General features: G+C 39.5%; 2 protein-coding genes and 1 long non-coding RNA gene across 3 annotated transcripts in view; all 3 read right to left on the reverse strand.

Moving 5' to 3' along the window:
• The window catches only part of hibch (3-hydroxyisobutyryl-CoA hydrolase), a 31,596-nt gene extending 23,271 nt beyond the window's left edge, over positions 1-8,325 (reverse strand). Inside the window, exons 1-6 of the mRNA XM_042426799.1 lie at positions 8,206-8,325; positions 7,441-7,483; positions 6,851-6,982; positions 5,694-5,778; positions 5,501-5,581; positions 5,248-5,300 (exon numbers count right to left, since the gene is read on the reverse strand). Coding sequence (XP_042282733.1) covers positions 5,248-5,300; positions 5,501-5,581; positions 5,694-5,778; positions 6,851-6,982; positions 7,441-7,483; positions 8,206-8,237 — 426 coding nt within the window. The 5' untranslated portion in view covers positions 8,238-8,325. The remainder of the gene's footprint in view (positions 1-5,247; positions 5,301-5,500; positions 5,582-5,693; positions 5,779-6,850; positions 6,983-7,440; positions 7,484-8,205) is intronic.
• A 4,142-nt stretch (positions 8,326-12,467) lies between these two features.
• On the reverse strand, positions 12,468-13,251 carry LOC121907661 (proline, histidine and glycine-rich protein 1-like). Its single transcript, XM_042427353.1, has 2 exons — positions 12,948-13,251; positions 12,468-12,750 (listed from the first exon to the last, which is right to left on the reverse strand). Exons 1-2 carry the CDS (start codon positions 13,221-13,223, stop codon positions 12,706-12,708), a joined length of 321 nt encoding a protein of 106 aa, XP_042283287.1. The 5' UTR covers positions 13,224-13,251; the 3' UTR covers positions 12,468-12,705.
• A 3,748-nt stretch (positions 13,252-16,999) lies between these two features.
• Positions 17,000-17,824, reverse strand: LOC121906545. Its single transcript, XR_006098664.1, has 3 exons — positions 17,646-17,824; positions 17,198-17,232; positions 17,000-17,105 (listed from the first exon to the last, which is right to left on the reverse strand). It is a non-coding gene; the product is annotated as an uncharacterized LOC121906545 (long non-coding RNA).
• Between the last annotated feature and the right edge of the window lie 2,390 nt (positions 17,825-20,214).

Below are 20,214 nucleotides of genomic sequence, written 5' to 3' on the forward strand. Positions count from 1 at the left end.
AGGTGGGGTAAAGCAGTAGTGCAGCAGGGTACCTCTCCCCGATTAATATTATCTCCCTGAAGACTTTGCAGAGGATTTAAGCTTCTTCCTGCACTCATTATGAGACTGGAAATGCCCGTGTGGGTTATGCAGCAGCCTCCCAGTCGGTGTGAAGGGACAAACGTGACAGACAGTAGTTATAAACACAGAGACCGTGCAGTCTGTTTGAAGATGTACAACAGTTGCGTTACTTTCCACATCACTCTTGCACAAAATATTCACTTTCAAAACAAGCTCAGGCTGCAACAAAGCTGTGGAGGGATGAGAACCTCAGCGCAGGGATCAAAACCTGCCCCGAGGACCTTCTTGGGTCTCATTCTTGTCTCGGATATTAGCGATCAAGAGCTCTGTTCTCTGCAGGGGGAAGAGAGATCATACAGCTCCAGACAAATATCCATCAATTTGGGAAGCAACGGCCCCTGTTAAAGAGTCGTACAAACAGTTTCTGAACGTGAGGAGACGACCGTCCCGCTGTGTAAATGTTTGAGATCTCGACAGCAAACGCAAAACACTCACAAAGTCTCGAATGTAAAGTGCAGCAGACAGGGATTAATAACACTTCAGCATTTGCAGGCCTTTAATTCGAGGGATTTGAAACTTGAGAGAGTAATGAACGATGTGCGTGAGATGAGATCCTACTGATGTAAGAGGGAGGCAAACAGATGTGTGTCTGTGTGTGTGTGTGTGTGTGGTTTGTTATCACTAATGCAAGAATACTCGTTGTTCGACGTGGGAGTTCTGCCCTGAGCTCAGAGCAGATCTGGGAGCAGGGACTCTGGTGCCTCTCGGACTTTTTCCTTATATAGAACTCTGCTGTTTTCAACTACTGCGCACATTAAAACAGCGATCACCCCCGAGGATGGTTTGTGTCAACATCACTGTCCGCTCTGTGCTGACACGACAGATCAGAGACTATTTTATTCCCAAAGCCATAAATCCATAAAGAAAAAAGAAAAAAAGATAAAAATGTGTGATAAGCAGCAGCAAATGATTCAAACAAACACAGCTTTTATCAGCTTTACTGTCGGGATGATGAACCGTAGTGAACATATGGTGCGACGTAGATCCGGACCAGGCGTTCAGCCGTCCCTCGGATCCGTTAACCGACCCCCTGTTTTTTGTTTTCTTTCGGTTTTGTTCTGACAAATAAATTACAGCCTCTGTCTCTTCTGGAAAGCAAAATGGTAAGTAGGGATGTTATCATCACTATCATCATCATCATCATCATCATCATGGCTGTGTAAACATGAGAAAAACAAGCAAACGAGATGAGTTTTTGGAGCTTATTTACTACACTGATAAACTGACAAACAAAAGCTGCAAAGATTTATGTGTTTTTGTTTATTTTTCTGCAACAGGAGTCAAATGTTATGAAAATTGACTTATTCGCTGAATGAAGGTCAGACCCAAAAAAAACAACAGCACACATTTTGATTTAATTACAACACAGCCTCCAGGCTGTCAAAGTCCACAGTTTAACCCCTTCATGTCCCCTTCCTTTTGGCAGGCGGTTGGTCTAAATTAAAACAAATGTAATACTTCTGATCATTACACATCTGCGATGGATTAGGACATTAAGTTTTCAAGGATTTATTAAATTGCGGGACTTCCAGACTGCTTTGAAGGTAGCGAGACGACATTCTTTCAAAGAGCCAAACATTGAACTGAACCTGTTTTTGTTCATCCTTGTGTATCAGCCATCAGACTAAGAAGCTATTGTTAAATTATATGTTTGCTATAAGATGGAAAGGCTTTGTATTTAATTGTAAGTGTTTATGTTTAATGATAAATCAGTAATTTGCAGTTATTGTGTGTTAAGTAATAACTGATTAGTTTATAATAATTTAATTCACCATGGCAACCAGGTGCTGCCACTTTAAGAGAAAAGAGAAGCCTCGGAGCAACACCTGTAGATAATTAATGTTAATTACTTCATGTGTGGTGTAGCTGTGGAGGACTACGGTGTCCTGTGGAGAACATTTTGTTATCCTGCTCACCTGTGGATCACTGGACCTTGAAAAAAACCCAAAAGTGTGTATTTTTTAATTAAATAACTGACTTGGTGTGAATCATTTGGAGACTACTGTTGGTCATGAATGAGCCACTTTGCTTCTACACTGCATTTATCAACAGCAATGGATGAAATGACTACGTGCAATGTGAAAGGGTTCACTCCCAGTGATGAACTCACAGAGAATTATTACCCGACTCTGCATCTATTAACTCACTGTTTTCCGGGCCACAACTTCATGTTTTTTTTTGTTGGCTCTCATCTCTCACCTTATTTCCATTAGCAGGCAGCTGTTTTCACTGAAAAAGTTCAGATAAACCGACTGTAACTTCCCAGCACCAAATAAAAGACAGAAAAAGTTAGCGACCGACTGGTAAACAGAGTGGAGCATGGAGCTGGAGGAGACCAAAACGGAGCTAAAAGGAGAGTGAACACTGGACTTAAGACTCCAAATGTTTGCATGCAAGTATAAAAGATGTGTCCTCCCCTTCCAATGTCTCCATAAACACACCAGAGTTTCATGATTAAGTGCTTTGCTTCACTGATAAAACATCTCTTTTTCTGGCTTCTCTATATCCGTCCTTTCATCACCAGATTAAAAGGTTATTGCAGTGTGAGTCGGTGTTTTCTTTAACTCGCTGCGCATCATTAAAACCTGACACTCTCTGATATGTTTTGTTTTTGTTACGGCCTTCACCTTCGTCCACCCTTTGCTGCTAACCAATTTTCAGTGTGCTGCATTTATGTAAATCAGGACGTGTTGTCTCCTGTGTGAGATTGGTCCCGCTGCCGAAATGACCCTCACGTTAATATATTCTCGGCCGTGTTATCTGCTGGGACAGCTGTGATTTGAGCTCGCCGCCATCTCTCCTGATCTGTCTGTGCTAGACAGTGTTGTATAGTCTGTATAGACCTGAATTCAATGTTTAAGAGCAGAGCAGGTTAGTTGAGGTTTTATCTCTCATTTCTTTTGTTTGTAGACAGGTTTTAGTCTTTAGTTAGGCGTCCTCTTTTGGTTGTATCTATTTGATTTAAGCAGGAACCCTCAGGCCCTTTCTCCTTTGTAGTTTGCCTCTTTTATATCAGTTATTTGTACACTGAAGTCATTTACGACCAATCATAGTAATACATAACTTTATTTCACCAACTGGTTTATGTTGCTTCCCTTTCCCTCAGACAGCTGGGTCGTAATAGTTCTTTTTTGTCCTGTACTGTATGCGAACGGCAGACGCAGCCAAACGCAAATACAAGCAAGTGCCAAACGCTGCCATTAATATCTTCAGCCTGTCTAGTGCAATGTTATTTCTGATTCTCTCCACTTTAGCATTAACACATTAACTTCCTTCTTGTTCCTATCCAACGGAGAAGGATGATTTATACAAAGTACGTCAGTACCAAAGACCTGAAATCTAATCTAGAATAACACACGAGAATAAAGAGCAGCAGATGAACAAAAATGTAAAACAACAACTCAGAAACCAACCACGATATTTGGTGTTTTTCTCATGTTTCTCAACCTCTTGTAACAACATAATAGAAAAATGACAGAGCCAGCTAATAAACATAGTGATTTGTACAACATACTGCTTCAAAACACTCTTTGAGGAGTACCAGAGTGTGTAACGGCGGAGTGACGGTCATTTTTGTGCAAAGGGCCTGATGGGGTTTCACACATCTCTGCACCACAGGGACGCTGACACTGACACACACACACACACACACAGACATGATGAGTAATGACCCAGCGGATACTGTCGGCTGTCAGTGACCTCGGTGACACCTCCGGAGTAAAAATCACACGGTCAAGGTCACAGCAGAGAGAGAGAGAGAACAGAGTCATCCGAAAAGTCAGAAATCTCCTCTGAGCAGCTGAGTTATTAATAATATTAACGAGGCTTCGTGCAGCTCTCTGTCTGTGCAACGAGTCGTCCTGCTTATTGTGGGGCAAAGGTACCAATTCAAATTCCAAAAACCATATCTGACACGTGGAGGGAAGAAACGAGTGGCAGCAACAATGCTTTGTCACTTTATGTTTCATCCAATCAGACGCCACCTCGCCTCTGGCCGATAGCTCTCTACTGACACCTACAGGTAGAGTCTGATATCACCTCTCACAGCAGGAGCAACACTTGTAACACTTACTACATGACACAAACCCCACAAGTGTTTGATGTCAATGTCGACTGTACTTTTTGTATAAAAGTAAATGAATCACTCTCTCATCTGAAACATGTACTAAAGACCAATCAGCTGTGTGACCATTGAGTTTAGTTTACACTATTTCTAATTGACATTGTGGGTGTATGTGATGTGCTGTATGTAGCTTTTTTGTTTGTTTTGTTTGTTTGTTTGTTTTTTTGTTTTTTTTACTGTTTGTTGTTGTGCTGTTGTATGTTTTTTGTCTGGGACTACAGACGCAAATTAGCTTCAAGCTAACTCTGGTGCGGTGCATCTTTAATGTTTCAAACTGCACACTGTCCCATTCAACCAATCAATAAATAAATAAATAAATCAATTTAGTCGTCATTTCCAACATAAACATAATTTTAAACAACTTAAAGATGTTATAAAACAATTTGAATGCAGAGACTCTGAGACTGATGTTATTATGGGAAAATCTTTTATTCACAAATGTTGTTTTTTTGTAAAAGATTATCAATTTTATCTATATTTCTTCGGGATTTTATATATTTTATAAACTCCTTAAAAATGTCTTCAAACTAAAAGATTATATGTGCAATTAATTATTAAAACTACATTTCTGAAAACGTTTAGAACTTAATCTGCTTTCACTTTATTTACTTTATTTTTTCTTCTTATTGTCTTTGTGTTTGTTTCTATTTGTCTTTCACAAGACTTGGTTGTAATTTCAGTTTACAATGTCTGACTTTTGGATGTGATTGTGTTGAAATGGAATTTGTTGTGATGAATAAAGTCTTTAAAAACAAAAAAGGACATACAATACATCCCATCCTTTGCAGTTTTTTAAATTACAGTGAAAAACACGTTTAGGGTAAAGAAAGTCCAAGTTTAAAGGAGCCAAAACTGACCAAACATAATAAATCTATGAAGACAGATACCTCATAGTGTGTAAATATCTGTTTAGAAATAGCTAGAAATAATGAAAAAAGCTATAAGGTTTACCGACCTGTATGATTCATAATGAAATATGATACCTTAAAAATAATTGTACTCACCCCTCCCATTGTTATTCCATCAATGAGGGCGATATATGGTTTACTGCAACCTCCTTAAAAGATCAAATAAAATGTGTGAAAAGGAGGGAAAATTCATTTAAAATATGCAAAGTGATCAATTAGAAGCCTGAACACTGATTGTCATGACATCCATATTTATATTCAGTCAATAGGTGAGACTGTAGGTGAATGAATATCAATACATGACACATTTAATTGATAATACAGGTGTGATTGTAATCATAAAACTCACCTATAAGATTGTTCAGAATATATTCCTCACGGAAAAAGTCCTGTGCGAGAGAGTCTCCGACCTTCCCTGCTTCTGTAACGGCTGAAAGGAAAACAAGACAAAACATTAATGATGCAGCAGCAGGTTTTAACTACAGTCAACCTGTTGCACATCAAAAGCTCCACAGATACCAAACTAAATGGTTAAAACTCACCTCTGATGTCTCCACCAGCACAAAAGGCTTTCCCACCCGCTCCTTTGATAATCACAATGTCAGTCTCATTGTCCTTATCCCATTTCTAGAATCACACACACACACAAAAAAAAACATCTAAGCTGCAAGAAATCTTCACCAAAAACAACATGTTATGTGAATTTCAAGTGTCACTAAGATAAAACTTGATTCAACACATTTTTTTGACATCTTAGACGTTCAGAACAGAAGAAACAACAACTGAGACATTTTAATCGTGACACAAACTGTGTCCTTCTCATTTGAAGATCTGGATAAATGTGACCTTTAAAAAAAGACTGAAAGCAAAACAACAAGTGGCACAAAATACAGTTTGAGGAAACTGAAAACCACAAATGATGCATCAGTCGTGTCCTTTTTACTTCCAGCAAACACAGACGTTTTTTATTTGACAGGAGGGATGGTGTTTATTAGAACCGTTTTTATGTGTGTCTTCTGTTATCTGGTTACATTAAACTGTTATTCAGAGTTAAATGAATTAGATTCCCCAGACTGCTACATAATCGTAGGCACGGCAACGTATTGCTGCCACCATGAATGAAAAAACAAAGTATTTGCTCAGTTTCTTTTCTCGTTTTTAAGATGCTTTTCATATCTTTAACTAGGTATTTTATGTCATTTTCTCTTTTTCTAGCTGATTTAGGCCACAATATCGTCTCTTTAGGCTCTGACTGGATTTTTTTTCTTGATTTAACGACATATTGTTCTAACAACTTATCATGTTATGACAGGAAAAGTTTGTTTTAATGAGATGAGGTTCATTTTGTGAAATAAAGAGGTGGTTTTGTGATATAACTTGATTGTTGTTAATACAAGAACTGTTTCTTGTTAAAACTGAATAATTTAGTTTCTTGTACTAACAAGAAAAGTACATTATTGTGACATAAAACTAGTTAAAACAAGAAAAACGTCTTGTTATAACAAGCAAATGTATGTACAAGCAAAATGAGCGACTGTATCGACTCTCAATCACATCATGACCTTGAGTGTCAAACTAAGTGAGATACTGACAGACGTTTACGATCAGTAACACGCTGCTGTAATACATAAAACATACATAACCAGTCCTTGACTCTTGTCCCAGTAGACGTTTGCATTAAGCTGAGCTGTCGTCATACCTTGAGCTGAGGGTAGATCTGTCGGATCATGGACAGGTTGAGCGCATTCAGGACTTTAGGTCTGTTCAGGGTGATCACGCCGGCTTTGCCCACTTTCTCCATGACAACTTCCTGTTCCACATGACTCGACATCTGATCCAAAATAGAGACAAAAGGCTTTAATACTTCAATTCAGAAAGAGTAGATTTAAATACTGAATAAAGTATCATCACTTTAACAGACAGATAGAAAAGGCTTTGATTGGAACTGACTCAATAAAATCATTTAAACTGACTCATATAACAGTGATACACAGAATAGAAACTGTATCAAATAGAGTAAAGTGAGTTTTTTTAGACTGGACAGAAGCATAATAACTAGAACAGAACTTCACTGAACACAACAGGTGAAAACTTTGCTTGGTCTTATCTCAGATGTAAAACCAACATCAGCACAAAACAATCAAAATGCATCAAATCATAAAACACATGAAGAGCAAAACACAACAGCCTCCATAATGTCACTGTCAGGAGAAAAACACATATGCTCAACAAGGTGAAGTTCTCAGGAACAAAAGTTGTTTTCTTATATATGTATACATATATACATACCATGTGGCCCTGGATTCGCCTCAGTCTGCAGAGGGACCTCAGTCTGAGGGAAGCAACAAGGAAAGTGTGGTTGAGAACGTTAAATAGCATTATATAACATCAATCAACTTATCAATAATCTGTTGCATTTTGTCAAGTACTGCACTTAAATATAATTTTTAGGTACTCAATAAATGTTCAAATGATCCAATATTTCATGTCCAAAAACTGAAAACAGATTTGTGTATCAGAACTTTGTTTTTTCTTCTTTCCTCTCCCATTAATCATCTCACGACCCCTCAGATTTATCTGCTGACCCTTTGGAGGGCCCCGACCCCTAAGTTGGGAACCACTGGACTAAACTAGCTAACTGTATATAAAGTAGTTGAAACTAGCTCCACCTGCAGCAGCTAAAACAGTAACATGCTGCTCTAACACTGATGCTTCACTATTAATAATCTAATGATGTCATATATGATAATATATCAGTCAGAGGGACCAAACCACTACTTTTACTGCAAATCTTTAACTATATGCTAATACTTATGTAAGTTTACTTTTACTAAGTGGGATTTTTCATGCATGACTTTTACTTGTAATGCAATATTTTTGCATTGCTGTATTGGTACTTTTACTTCAGTAAAGTATCTGAATACTTCTTCCACCACTGCTAACTATGTGACATTTAAAACAAGCTACATGATTTTAGCAAACTCGGAGTATTACGGTAAAAACACCTGATTGCACCGAATAAAATCGCTACATACGTCGTCACTTGACACGTACCTGTAAGTAGAAGTCAACACCGTTAAGGACATATTTATTATTATTACTATTATTATTGATTTAAGCTGTGAGGCCAGTGGCTGTACTTGAGGCACAGCTTGCTTTGCTCTCCTTTCTGGAGTTTACTTCCTGAAAGAGGCACACAGCTACCTCTGATTGGTCACTTACTTCTGACGCAAGCACACAGCTGCTCCTGATTGGTCAGTGTAGAGGTGGGCATACACACCATCGATGGAGCTTCAGTCCACGCTGCGTCTCTGCCACACTGCCACCTGCTGTAGAGATGAACCACTCACTCCTGTCCTCTTTAAACATGAACTATGAAACTTCTGTTTTTCTTTTTAATGTTTTTAGTCGCTCATCTTCACACGTCTGTAAGGATGGTTCACCACTTCGGTCAAGATTATATTGAGGGATCACCACTAAATGTTGCACAGACCAAGTTCATATCTTGGATAAGATTAGATAAGATGAGATAAACAGATCTCTAAAATAATAATAATAATAATAATAATAATAACAACAACAACAACAACAACAACAACAACAATAATAATAATAATAATAATAATAATAATAATTCTGTGTACTTCTTTCCAATTCATTAATTAATGAATTCCAAATACCTTCAAAGTTAATGACATTCCCTTCAGCCTTAAAAATCAACATGTTAATGTGCTAAACTGAAATACTGAATGTAATGATAAATAATATATTTTACAGGTTGAAAACAGTTGTAAGACTTTGCCTGTTCATGAGTATGAGCTCCTGACCTGAATCATTTCTAATTGCACCAAAACATTTGATTTTTCTTTTCATATGATATGATATGATATCTAAAATACTATTTCTGCCTGCTGCGCAGTGAATGATCACTTTACATGACTCATGATGATGCCACTGATAGAAGCTGAAATAAAACAGACATGAGACCACAATGACATTGCAAATAAAGCATAAAGCAAACTAGTGTTTCTAGGTGAACTTACAATGATATGATAGCAAGGCGAGGTGAGTTTATAGTATATTTCATACACAAGGTGCTTTACATAGTTCATTAAAACATTAAAATGCAGAAACAAAGGAAACAGAACAAGTTAAGAACAGAGGCTTAGATACTGGTATAGGTATATATTTAATTTACTTAAGGTTCAGTCAAAGGCAGTGCAGAACATAAATGTTTTTTGGTCAAAGTCTGAGATCCTCTGGAAGTTTGCTGCACAGTAACTAAATGCTGCTTCTCCATGTTTAGTTTACACTCTGGGAAACGTTAGCAGTCCTCTACCTGATGACCTGAGAGGAGGGTTCATCTGGTACAAGAAAGAAAGTCTGTACAAAGCCATGAAAAGATTTATAGACAAGCAGCAGTACTTTAAACTCTATTTTCACATATTGGAAACTGGTGCAGAGACCTGTGAACTGGTGTGACGTGTTCAGTTTTCTATGTTAGCTAGCAGCAGCTTTCTGAATGAGCTGAAGAGTTTTATTTTGGTGAAACCTGAGAACAGACCGTTACAGTAATCTAACCTGCTGGAAATGAAAGCATGGATTAGTCTCTCTAAATCCTGGACATCAATGTTTTTTTAAGATGGTAGATTTGACTTCACATGGTTGTTATGGTTTAACTCTGAGTCCAGGATTGCACCAAGATTTCTGACCTGGTTTTCAGAGACAGAGAGTCAAAATGAGCGCTAACAAGGACTGGAGAGCGAATACACATGAAGAGAATCAGCCTGTGTCCCCTGAGGAAGAGGTTTGATGTGAAATATATTGATATTAGACGTTGTGGTGTTGTGGTGAGCCCATCTTCACTCAGCAGTTAAACCACATAACAATCCTGCAGAATTCACAGCATGTAAGCCTCATTTTTTAATACAAGAACAAAGAGCAGCAGCCGTCAGAGATCAGCGAACATGTTCTATAAAAGGCTGAAAATCGACGTCAACATGTGTTTGATTACACAGGTTATCAAAATGAGATTAGGGAGACCGCACCGGCAGGTCCAGAGTGAGATTTACTGCTGCGTGAATGTGAACAAGGTTTGGCTGAACAATTGTGGTCAGTCATCCTTCCCTGGGCAAATAAAATAAAGAGTCCGCCTCAGTCACAAGTGTGTTCAGAAATATTGTAGGGAGACAAAACAAAATTAAAAAAAAGCAAGATGCTGCATCATTAATTTACTCGCATTTATGATTTTTATTTTTATTTTCTCACAAACACAAACATGGATGCATTAATGCTTGTAATTACACCCAAATTATGGAAAGTTAAGAAGCACCTATATGACATTATTCCCTGTTAAAATGTCATGATGTGGCAGATCTCTGTAAAAGCTCAAGCCATGTTTTTATATACAGTATGTTCTGACAAAAACTTGATTGTAAAAATGCAAGTGTTGGATACAAATCTATTTTTAAGCTTTAACTTCAGGCGGTAAAATAGTGATTATAATATAAAGAAGAAGGAGGATAAAGGCAACTTGTCTTGTTTCTTCATCTTCATCTAGTCAGAATCGCTGCTGCAGGAGCTGCTGGAGGACTACAACAAAGAAGAACAGAAAAATAAATGGTTCCATTATTTCAGTCAGTGATGAGAAACTAATGCAAACCTCAGATTACACCTGGATGAGAACATCAATTCTTGCCTTAGATAAGTCAATTTAAATGCCAATTTTACTCTAATAAATCCAATCAACATCCACTGCACTCTACTGGAGAAAACTTCTGCATCTTACCCCGTGGCTGTCCTTTCCTTTCTTGTGACAATCTCTGTGCTTGTGACCATGCTTGTGCTTGTGTTTGTGCCCGTGCTTGTGCTTGTGCTCGTGTCCATGGCATTGTCCGTGACCTTGCCCGTGTCCATAGCCCTGTCCGTGTCCGTGGCCCTGCTCATGTCCGTGGCATTGTCCATGGCCCTGGCCCTGACCATAACCAGGTCCAGGTGGGTAGCCGTGGTTGCCTCCTGGTGGACCGTGGGGCTGAGGAGGGTAGTGTGGTGGCGGGGCGGCGCCTGGAGGATACTGGGGTGGATATCCTCCTGGCATCTGCTGAGGATGGTTCGGGTACCCAGGAGGGTACTGGTTTCCTAAACATACAGAGAAGAGAGAAGTCAGCCATAAGTCAGAATTTAGAAGTGATGCACATTCAATACATTTAAAAGTGTCTGTGTCGTTTACCTTGGTTGTGTCCGTACATATTAAAACTTCAGATGAAACTACGGATCCTGTAAGAGAAAAAAAGCACTTTAAATAAATCAACAGTTTGTCTTTCAGCACTCGTTCATGAAACTCACAAAGCTGCAACTTACTGTGTGCAAGAGCGCAGATCCACAGATGCAGACGTCTCCTGTTGATGCTTTTATTTGCAGCCACACCTCAACCTGAAGCGGTCCTCCTCACATCATTAAGGGCAGTGCCTCAACTCTCATCAGCAAGTTTTTGCTCAGTGACCTAAATGGGTGTGTGCATGTAATCATTAACATATGTCAACATAGACCATCAACAGTCTAAGATATGGATACACACACCCACACACAAAATGTGAGACTTTTACATGCTTGTTTTGATCATTTGAGTCTCTTTTTGTCATTGCTTGATAAATTGACTACCTGCTGCGCACTTTTCACACCCAACAACTCAGAAATGATTCATATCTGGATGACTTGAAACAGATAGATTTCCAAGTTTAAACATGATATCAATTAAATTTATCAAATGCAGTGTGACTTAAAAACTCAGTGCAACATGTTTGAAAGTTTCAGTTTGTAGAAATGAGAACAGCAGCGGCAGCATTGTGTTTTTTTTAGTATTCCATAAGCACTGTTTATTTGGCTCGTTCTCCAGTTTACATTCACACAAAAAGGCGCCAGGCTACTCCTTATTTATGCATGAAGTCATTATAGACAATAACACTACTGATATCCACGTACTGCCACTTACAATACAATACAGATCTGTCCGAGATTAAAAGGTTACCAGTAATTACAAGACCAAGAACAATATTTGATTTATAATCGATTCATGTGAATGTACTGGGGAGCTGCAGGGTGTGTAACTATTAGTGACACAATATCACTGAACAAAGGTCTTGATTCATCCTTCCCTGGGTAAATAAAGATAATATAAATGCACATGGACAGATAACACACACACAGTGTAATAAGAAACTCTGAGGTCATTTGAAATAGAGAATAAACAGGCAAAACATAGAGAGAGATTAACTGCTTTTATTATAAACACAAGTGTTATGTTGTTGTTTTATTCAGGAACAATTATGATCATCATCCCACAGCATTAACTATTAAAAGCAAACACAATGTCTGATGATTATAATAAAAGGTAGAAGGATGAAGGTTTCCAGGTGGCAACTTGTCTCGTTTCTCTTCTCATCTAGTCGGAGTCACTGCTGCAGGAGCTGCTGGAGGACTACAACAACATTTTATTCTTCTGTATATACAAGTAATTAATTAAGGAGGATTCTTTTCACATCCAGGAATCTTCATCTAGTCAGAGTCACTGCCGCTGGAGCTGCTGGAGCTGCTGGAGGACTACAACAAGGAAGAACAGACAAAAAAATAGTGCTGTTATTTCAGTCAGCGATAAGAAACTAATGCAAACCTCAGATTATACCTGGATGAGAACATCAATTCTTGCCTTAGATAAGTCAATTTAAATGCTAATTTTACTCTAATAAAATCCAATCAACATCCACTGCACTCTACTGGAGAAAACTTCTGCATCTTACCCCGTGGCCGCCCTTTCCTTTCTTGTGACCATGCTTGTGCTTGTGTTTGTGCTCGTGCCCGTGCTTGTTCTTGTGCTTGTGCTCGTGTCCGTGGCCCTGTCCATGGCATTGTCCGTGACCTTGCCCGTGTCCGTGGCCCTGCTCATGTCCGTGGCCCTGGCCGTGACCATAACCAGGCCCGGGTGGGTAGCCTCCTTGTGGACCGTGGGGCTGAGGAGGGTAGTGTGGTGGTGGGGCGGTGCCTGGGGGATACTGGGGAGGATATCCTCCTGGCATCTGCTGAGGATGGTTTGGGTACCCAGGAGGGTACTGGTTTCCTAAACATACAGAGAAGAGAGAAGTCAGCTATAAGTCAGAATTTTAAAGAAGTAATGCACATTCAATACATTTAAAAGTGTCTGTTGTTTACCTTGGTTGTGTCCGTACATGTTAAAACTTCAGATGAGACTACGGATCCTGTAAGAGAAAAAAAAGCACTTTAGATAAACAAAAGTTTCTTTCAGCACTCGTTCATGAAACTCACAGAGCTGCAACTTACTGTGTGCAAGAGCTCAGATCCACAGACGCAGCCGTCTCCTGTCTGTCCTTTTATGTGCAGTTGCACCTCAACCTGAAGCGGTCCACCTCATATAGGGCAGTAAATCAACTGTCATCAGCAAGTCTCACATGAGTGTGTGCATGTAATCATTAACATAGACAATATACAGTCTAAGATATGGATACACACACCCACACTCAAACATGTGAGATTTTTACTAGTTTTGATCATTTGAGTCTCTTTTCATCATTGCTTGATTATCTGCACACTTTTCACACCCAACACCTCAGAAATGATTCATATCTGGATGACTTGAAACGGACAGAACATGATATTTCCAAGTTTAAACATCATATCAATTAAATTTATCAGTGTGACTCCAAAATTCCCCTTATTGGGGTTGGGCCTGTTAAGTGACACAATATCACTGAACAAAGGTCTTAATTCAACCTTCCCTGGGTAAATAAAGATAAAAATAAATGCACATGGACAGATAACACACACAGTGTAATAAGAAACTCTGAGGTCAAATGAAATAGAGAATAAACAGGCAAAACATAGAGAGAGATTAGCTGCTTTTATTATAAACACAAGTGTTATATTGTTTTTAAAAGCAAACACCATATCACACTTCACAAGTCATTTTCAGACAGAAGAGAGTCAGAGACGTTAGCTGTTTAGCTGATATGCGTTTAGTTCTTTTGACTTTACTGTAAAACATACTGGCTAAACAGCTCAGTCAAGGCAACACAGTATGTGACAGTTAAACACGACTTCAACAGGTTTCAAAAAAGTTTATTAGACCAATATTTGGAAAAAAAATATATTATTTTTGCTGCTTTTCGGTTTGTGTTTTCTGTTTGGGACACACTCACAACTAACAGCTAATGCTTTTGCTGTGCACTGGATTTGTTTGTGGATGTGAGCCTCGGTGGATTATCTTGCTATTAAATTTTATTTACAAATGCAATTACAACTTTGTTATGCTCAGGCGATAAGGACAAAACAAATGTTTAGCCTGAGGGTGGTGCCAGAGGAACAATCTTGTTAATCGAAAGGGGTTTTTTTTTCCTCTGGTGAGCTGCAAGAACTGTAGATGATATAAATACACACTGATGGAGACAATAGAGACTCTGTAGTTTTCATTTTACAACTAGATCTTATCCCATTACACTTTCTTCCTTTCTTGTGACCATGATCATGTCCATGTCTATGCCCATGTCCGTGGTGTCCATGTTTGTGTCCATGTCCAGGACCATGGCCTGCATGTCCTCCACAGGGTGGTGCTACAGGACGGTATCCAGGTGGTTCTCACGGCTGAGGAGGGCGGGGTGGGGCTGGGGCAGTGCCTGGGAAGTCCTCCTGGTGTCAGCTGAGGACAGCCAGGGGGAAACTGAGCTCCTTTTTTTATTTACATCTGATGTAATTTTTTTGCTCCTTAAAATCCACACACAACGTTTGAGAAAAATTATGGGATGGGGTTTTATTACAGGTAAAAAAGACTGTGAGAATGAACAGAAGACATGTGACAACAAGTGACTTATTTATCTTGATTATGCCCGTATTTGTCACAAAATGACATTTTGATCTAACAGAGATCTTCGTCAGGCATTGTCAAATCCAAAAATGTCAGATCCAAATCCTGAAACACAAAGAACACACTTTTGCACACAAACTCCCTCCAAACATTTTAATGAAAGTGTGGAAAAAGCTGTTTTAAAACCTTAATTGCTATGTGGTGTAGAAAGAAAACAGTAGCAGTCCAAAAGTTATAAAATAGACATCGTCATCATCATAAAATAATGCAATAAAATTGACAAGATAGCAAAATGATAAATCTATCAACACACACACACACACACACACACACACACACACACACACACATTTTATGGTATTTAGCTCAGATAACTACTAGTGAACTTACTACCTACTTTTAAAAAACATTTTTTATAAGGGTTTGTGTGTGCTGGTGTGCAAAAATACATTTGAGATTTCTTTTCTATTTTATTCTATTCTACATTTTACATGTTTTTTTTATCAATATGTGGCACCTGATAAGCAACAGTGAAAAGAATACCAGGCTAACTGACAGCATCATGGCTTATTAGGTCATTTTAATTTAGTTACATGGATCATGCATAGTAATACATCGTTTTTTATTTTTTCCTACTGTTAGTCCTTTGATCTGTGTCTATTATAGGATAAGGCTGGCAATTTTCTCATTACAATATATGATATATCAGACTTTGGATACACACACAATACTTGTAAGTAGATCAGTTTATTATTGGTTTGGTTCTGCACATGAGATTTGTTGACAATAAGAAAAATATAGAAAAACGCCAGCCATGAACTTTAAAGCTACTATATAAAAGATTTGAAAATATCGTCCTCTTTTGCCACCTGGTGGTAGTATCGATAATTACACTGTGGCAGACAGCGATGCACATCCCCAGCACCTCGTTAATCCACATTGTTTCATTTTTCTACAAAGAAAAACTGCATCACAATACTTGAAAGATGTAATAATCACAGAAAAATTCTACGTTTGCAAAGTCCTTCAAGTTGACGTGAACACAAGGCTGCTGAGAAACGTGAAACTGAAGCTGTGTAGAGAGCATCCATCTCTGTTTTCAGTTTGAAAATGATTTTATTCAAGTATTTGATACAAAACCATGCAAAACACCAGACACTCCATGTGTACTTTACATATGTCCTGACAAAAGCTTGTTTACATTTGTTAGGGGAGTTACAAAGTAATTCCTAAGGTTATATTGTGCAAGGCAGGAGGACAAAAGGCTTCCAGGTGGTTCCTGGTCTCGTCTGTCTTCCCATCCAGGAATCTTCATTTAATCAGAGTCACTGCTGCTGCTGCTGCAGGAGCTGCTGGAGGACTACAGCAGAACAGAAAAACATGCAATCAGTGAGTGATGACGACTACCAAACTGATGCAAACTTCATTTCATAACTCTTGCAGTTGTGTCCAAAAGGTCGCTGGTTCAATCCCAGACAAACAGGACAGATGTGTGCAGGTGAGGGAAAGAGTAGCATTTCCTCCTCCCTCATAAGGCACTTCAGCAAGGCACTAAAACCCCGAACTACTCCAATAATCAACTGTAATTAGACTTATATTGTATCAAGAATCATCCAGGTGTGAATGTGTGTAACTCAGTTCTCATTACTTTAGATTGCACAAACGTTTCACTGAGTTCTGAACAAAATTCACTTTCTTTTGTGAATAAACAAATAATGAATGACCACTGCAACACTGGATCTTACCCCATGAGAGTCCTTCCCTTTCTTGTGGCACTTGTGGTGCTTGTGGCCACGCTTGTGCCTGCGTCTGCGTTTTGGCCCTTGTCCATGTCCGTGTCCGTGTCCATGTCCGTGCCCATGTCCGTGTCCGTGTCCGTGTCCGTGTCCATGTCCGTGTCCATGTCCATGTCCATGTCCATGATCATGACCATGACCATGTCCATGACCATGACCATGTCCAGGTCCATGTCCATGTCCATGTCCATGACCATGTCCACCACAACAACTGCCACCACCGTGTCCATGGCCTTGGTCACAACAACCACCACCGTGGTCGTAACATCCCTGAGGACAATGTCCTTCTGCAAATAGTCATAAATTGATATTTAGCAAATCTGAAGATACATTTTGAGGAAAGAGGTGAGGATGAACCAAGAGCAACTGTGTTATTTACCTTGGTTTTGTCTAAACATTTCAAAACCTCAGACCCTGAAATTGAAGAAAAATGAATATTAAAATGTTTTGAATCAATCAATCAATCAATCAATCAATCAATTGTTTAATGACCACACGACCAAGATGCTTTTGGTACAGCATATAGGAAAGCTCATAACAACTGTGTCGGACATAGAACGGATAACAGCTTTACACTTGACTGGCACAAATCCACAGAGATCCCTCGTGAGCTAAGAAAAGTCTTTTCACACAAGTAATTAAAAAAAAACGTGTGAGATGGCAATGCACAATAACAAAACATTCAAAATTAGCTGACTGTAACTGTAAGTAAGGTGTGATATGTAAACCACATCAAAATTATACCAGGAATAACGCCATCACCCCTGCACATACTCCATACGCTCACTCCGTTTTTTTTCAACAGCAGAGTTTTAGATGTAACTTACTGTGTTCTGATGTGCAGATCTACAGACGCAGCTGTCTCCTGCTGCTCCTTTTATGTGAAACCACACCTAAACCTGAAGCAGCTTGTCGGGGGCAGAGGCTGACCTCCCATCAGAAACCCTTTGTTTTGTCAGGGTACGGTATGTGAGTGTCAGTGTGTAGTACGTCCACATGGAGCCACAATGAGAATGCAGCATTAAGATTTATAACAGTAGCTTTTACGTGGTGTTTGTGACACTCACATATGTGCTGGCAACATTGTGATTTAATGAATATGTATTTCTTTGTTGTGGTCACATAAATACTCATGCATCTCTTGTTTCAATCTGGTAATTTGTAGTTCTTTTGTCCCCTGCGCAGCATATTTCACAAGCCGGTTTGTTTCAAACATTGTCCTCATAGCAAACCAGTGTGATGTTATCAGGAACCCAAACCTGTATGTTTTCCTCTGAGGAACAAAGAAACACTTGTAGTTTGAGTCTTCTGTTTTCTTTGCATGTCAACACATAAAACTCTCTAGGTGTGAAGGTGTATCTTTTAATAGGCTTTGTTATGTTTATAAATGTTTACAAATCAATTATTATTAATATTTTGTAGTACACACATACACACACACTGAACAACATAATAGCGGGCAATGAAACTGTCAATCAGCAATAATTAACTGTAGGCTAAATACTGTAGGCTATTTTTTTAATGTTAGCGTTATGTACGTAGCCACAAGTCTTCATAAGTCAATTTCAAGTCATGTTGACTATTAAAAAGGCAGAGTAGTTTAACTATTTCTTTTTAAATGTGTTATATATATGATTTTTTCTTACATAACCAAGATCAAGTTATTTCAGGCTATTGCTCGTTTATCATTTAAGACTTGATTTCTGCTTTCACGTCTGTCAAGTATTACAGTAGGTAGTCAAGTCTGAAGTCAAGTCTTTAGGGAGTCACGTCTCAGGTCTCAAGTCAGGGCCCGTATTTATCAAACTACTAAAAGTAAAACAAGAATAAAAGCTCTTTATCAAATTTCTTATAACTTAAAAAGGCTCTTCAAGAGAACTCCAGAGGCCTCTGACAATCTATGAGGTTCCCATCACCAAAGTTAAGAAGCTGGAGAGAACAGTCAGTACATACATCTAGAAATGGCTCAAACTCCCACAATGCCTCAGCAATATCGGCTGTACGGGAACTGAGCTCTGAAACTGCTTATCAGCTTTACTGAAGAAGACAAATGCTCCAAGGTAAGGCTGGACATGAGCCTGACAGAAACTCAGAACGCCACAATATGGCCGGCAGCGCCCAGAGTGGCAGCAGGCAGAGAGTGGAACCCATCAAGAGGAGGTGCAGCAGCCAAAATCTGCTCTCAGGCATGGAGATATTGTGGCCCAAGTGCAGCATGGAAGAGGTGAGTTTGGGTTAGGCACAAATAGACCCAGACGGCACAGAGCAACACCTGTCTGGAAGAGAGGGCTGGTGGTAAAAGAGATATGGCAGCAGGGGGAGGCAGAACGATGTGCAAAGGCGGTCTCACAGCCAAAACAAGGCCAATGGACAAGATGGGAAAACCTTGAACACCGGAAGCTTGTCTGGAAGGATCTTTGGGAAAAGGAAAGAGGCAGACTGAGCTTCATCATCAGAGCCATCTATATTCTTCCCAGCCCCAAGAACCTGAACCAGTGGCTTGGGGAAGACCCATCATGTCCCCTTTGCCAAACACCAGCAACTCTACGGAACATACTCACGGGCTGCGAGACCAGCCAGATCAACCAGGTCCTTCAGCAACTGGCACTACTACTGGAAGAAAGGAGAACTAACAACAATGCCCTCTCTCTCTCTCAGGTGCTTCCTGTGGAGGTTGGCTGAAGGGGTTTTGTGGCCATTTCAACCACCAGGCTGCTGAAAGGGATGAGAGTCCACGGACAGACCCTCCGACAGGCTATTAAGTCACTGGCAGAGGCTGCCAAGCACAGCAGCAACTTTCTTTGGCTGAAAAGAAACAAAAAGAGCCAGCAGGAGGGAGGTGCACCTGGGACGCTAGGCGCCACTGTTGAGCCCCCTGGAGGTGTTGTGGGCCTATCAACGAAACACCAAGGAAGGAGGGTGCCCACTTGGTGACCCCCGGGGAGGTTCTACCCCCACTGCTGGTTATGATTTACAGTCTGCATAAACAGGACTGAATCATTGACAGAAGAAATCCAGACTCAACTGATCCTCTTGAAGTTCTGTTGCTGTGTGGGTATGAGTGTTACTATTTTATCTAGATCATGATGAATTGTTCCTGTCTTGTTATTCAACTCTGCAACATCAGCAGACTCATCAGCAGGTTAAAGGAAGTTCAGCATTATATTTGTAAAGAGGAAGATGTAGAAATTGAAATTCATTGGAGACAGGATGAGACATGTCATCTGGGGGTCAGTTGGGCAAGATGGCTCCTGGACAGGAGAACTGAAAACAGACATGACATTATCTATAAGTCTGTATTTTGATAGATTAAGAAAAGAACTGTAACACCCACTTAAGGTGTATAAAACCCTGTTGTAAACGCTCCACTAGGAGCCTTTTCCTTGTAACCTCATC

Source organism: Thunnus maccoyii, chromosome 11 (assembly GCF_910596095.1).
Source record: "Thunnus maccoyii chromosome 11, fThuMac1.1, whole genome shotgun sequence".
Classification (NCBI taxonomy): domain Eukaryota; kingdom Metazoa; phylum Chordata; class Actinopteri; order Scombriformes; family Scombridae; genus Thunnus; species Thunnus maccoyii.

Excerpts from the sequence above, each read along its gene's own strand:
- LOC121907661 (XM_042427353.1), bottom strand. The coding sequence starts at position 13,223 with ATGCCAGGAGGATATCCTCCCCAGTATCCCCCAGGCACCGCCCCACCA. Across the intron at positions 12,751-12,947 it reads AAGGAAAGGGCGGCCACGGG|TCCTCCAGCAGCTCCAGCAG; the intron begins GTAAGATGCAGA and ends TCCTTGTTGTAG.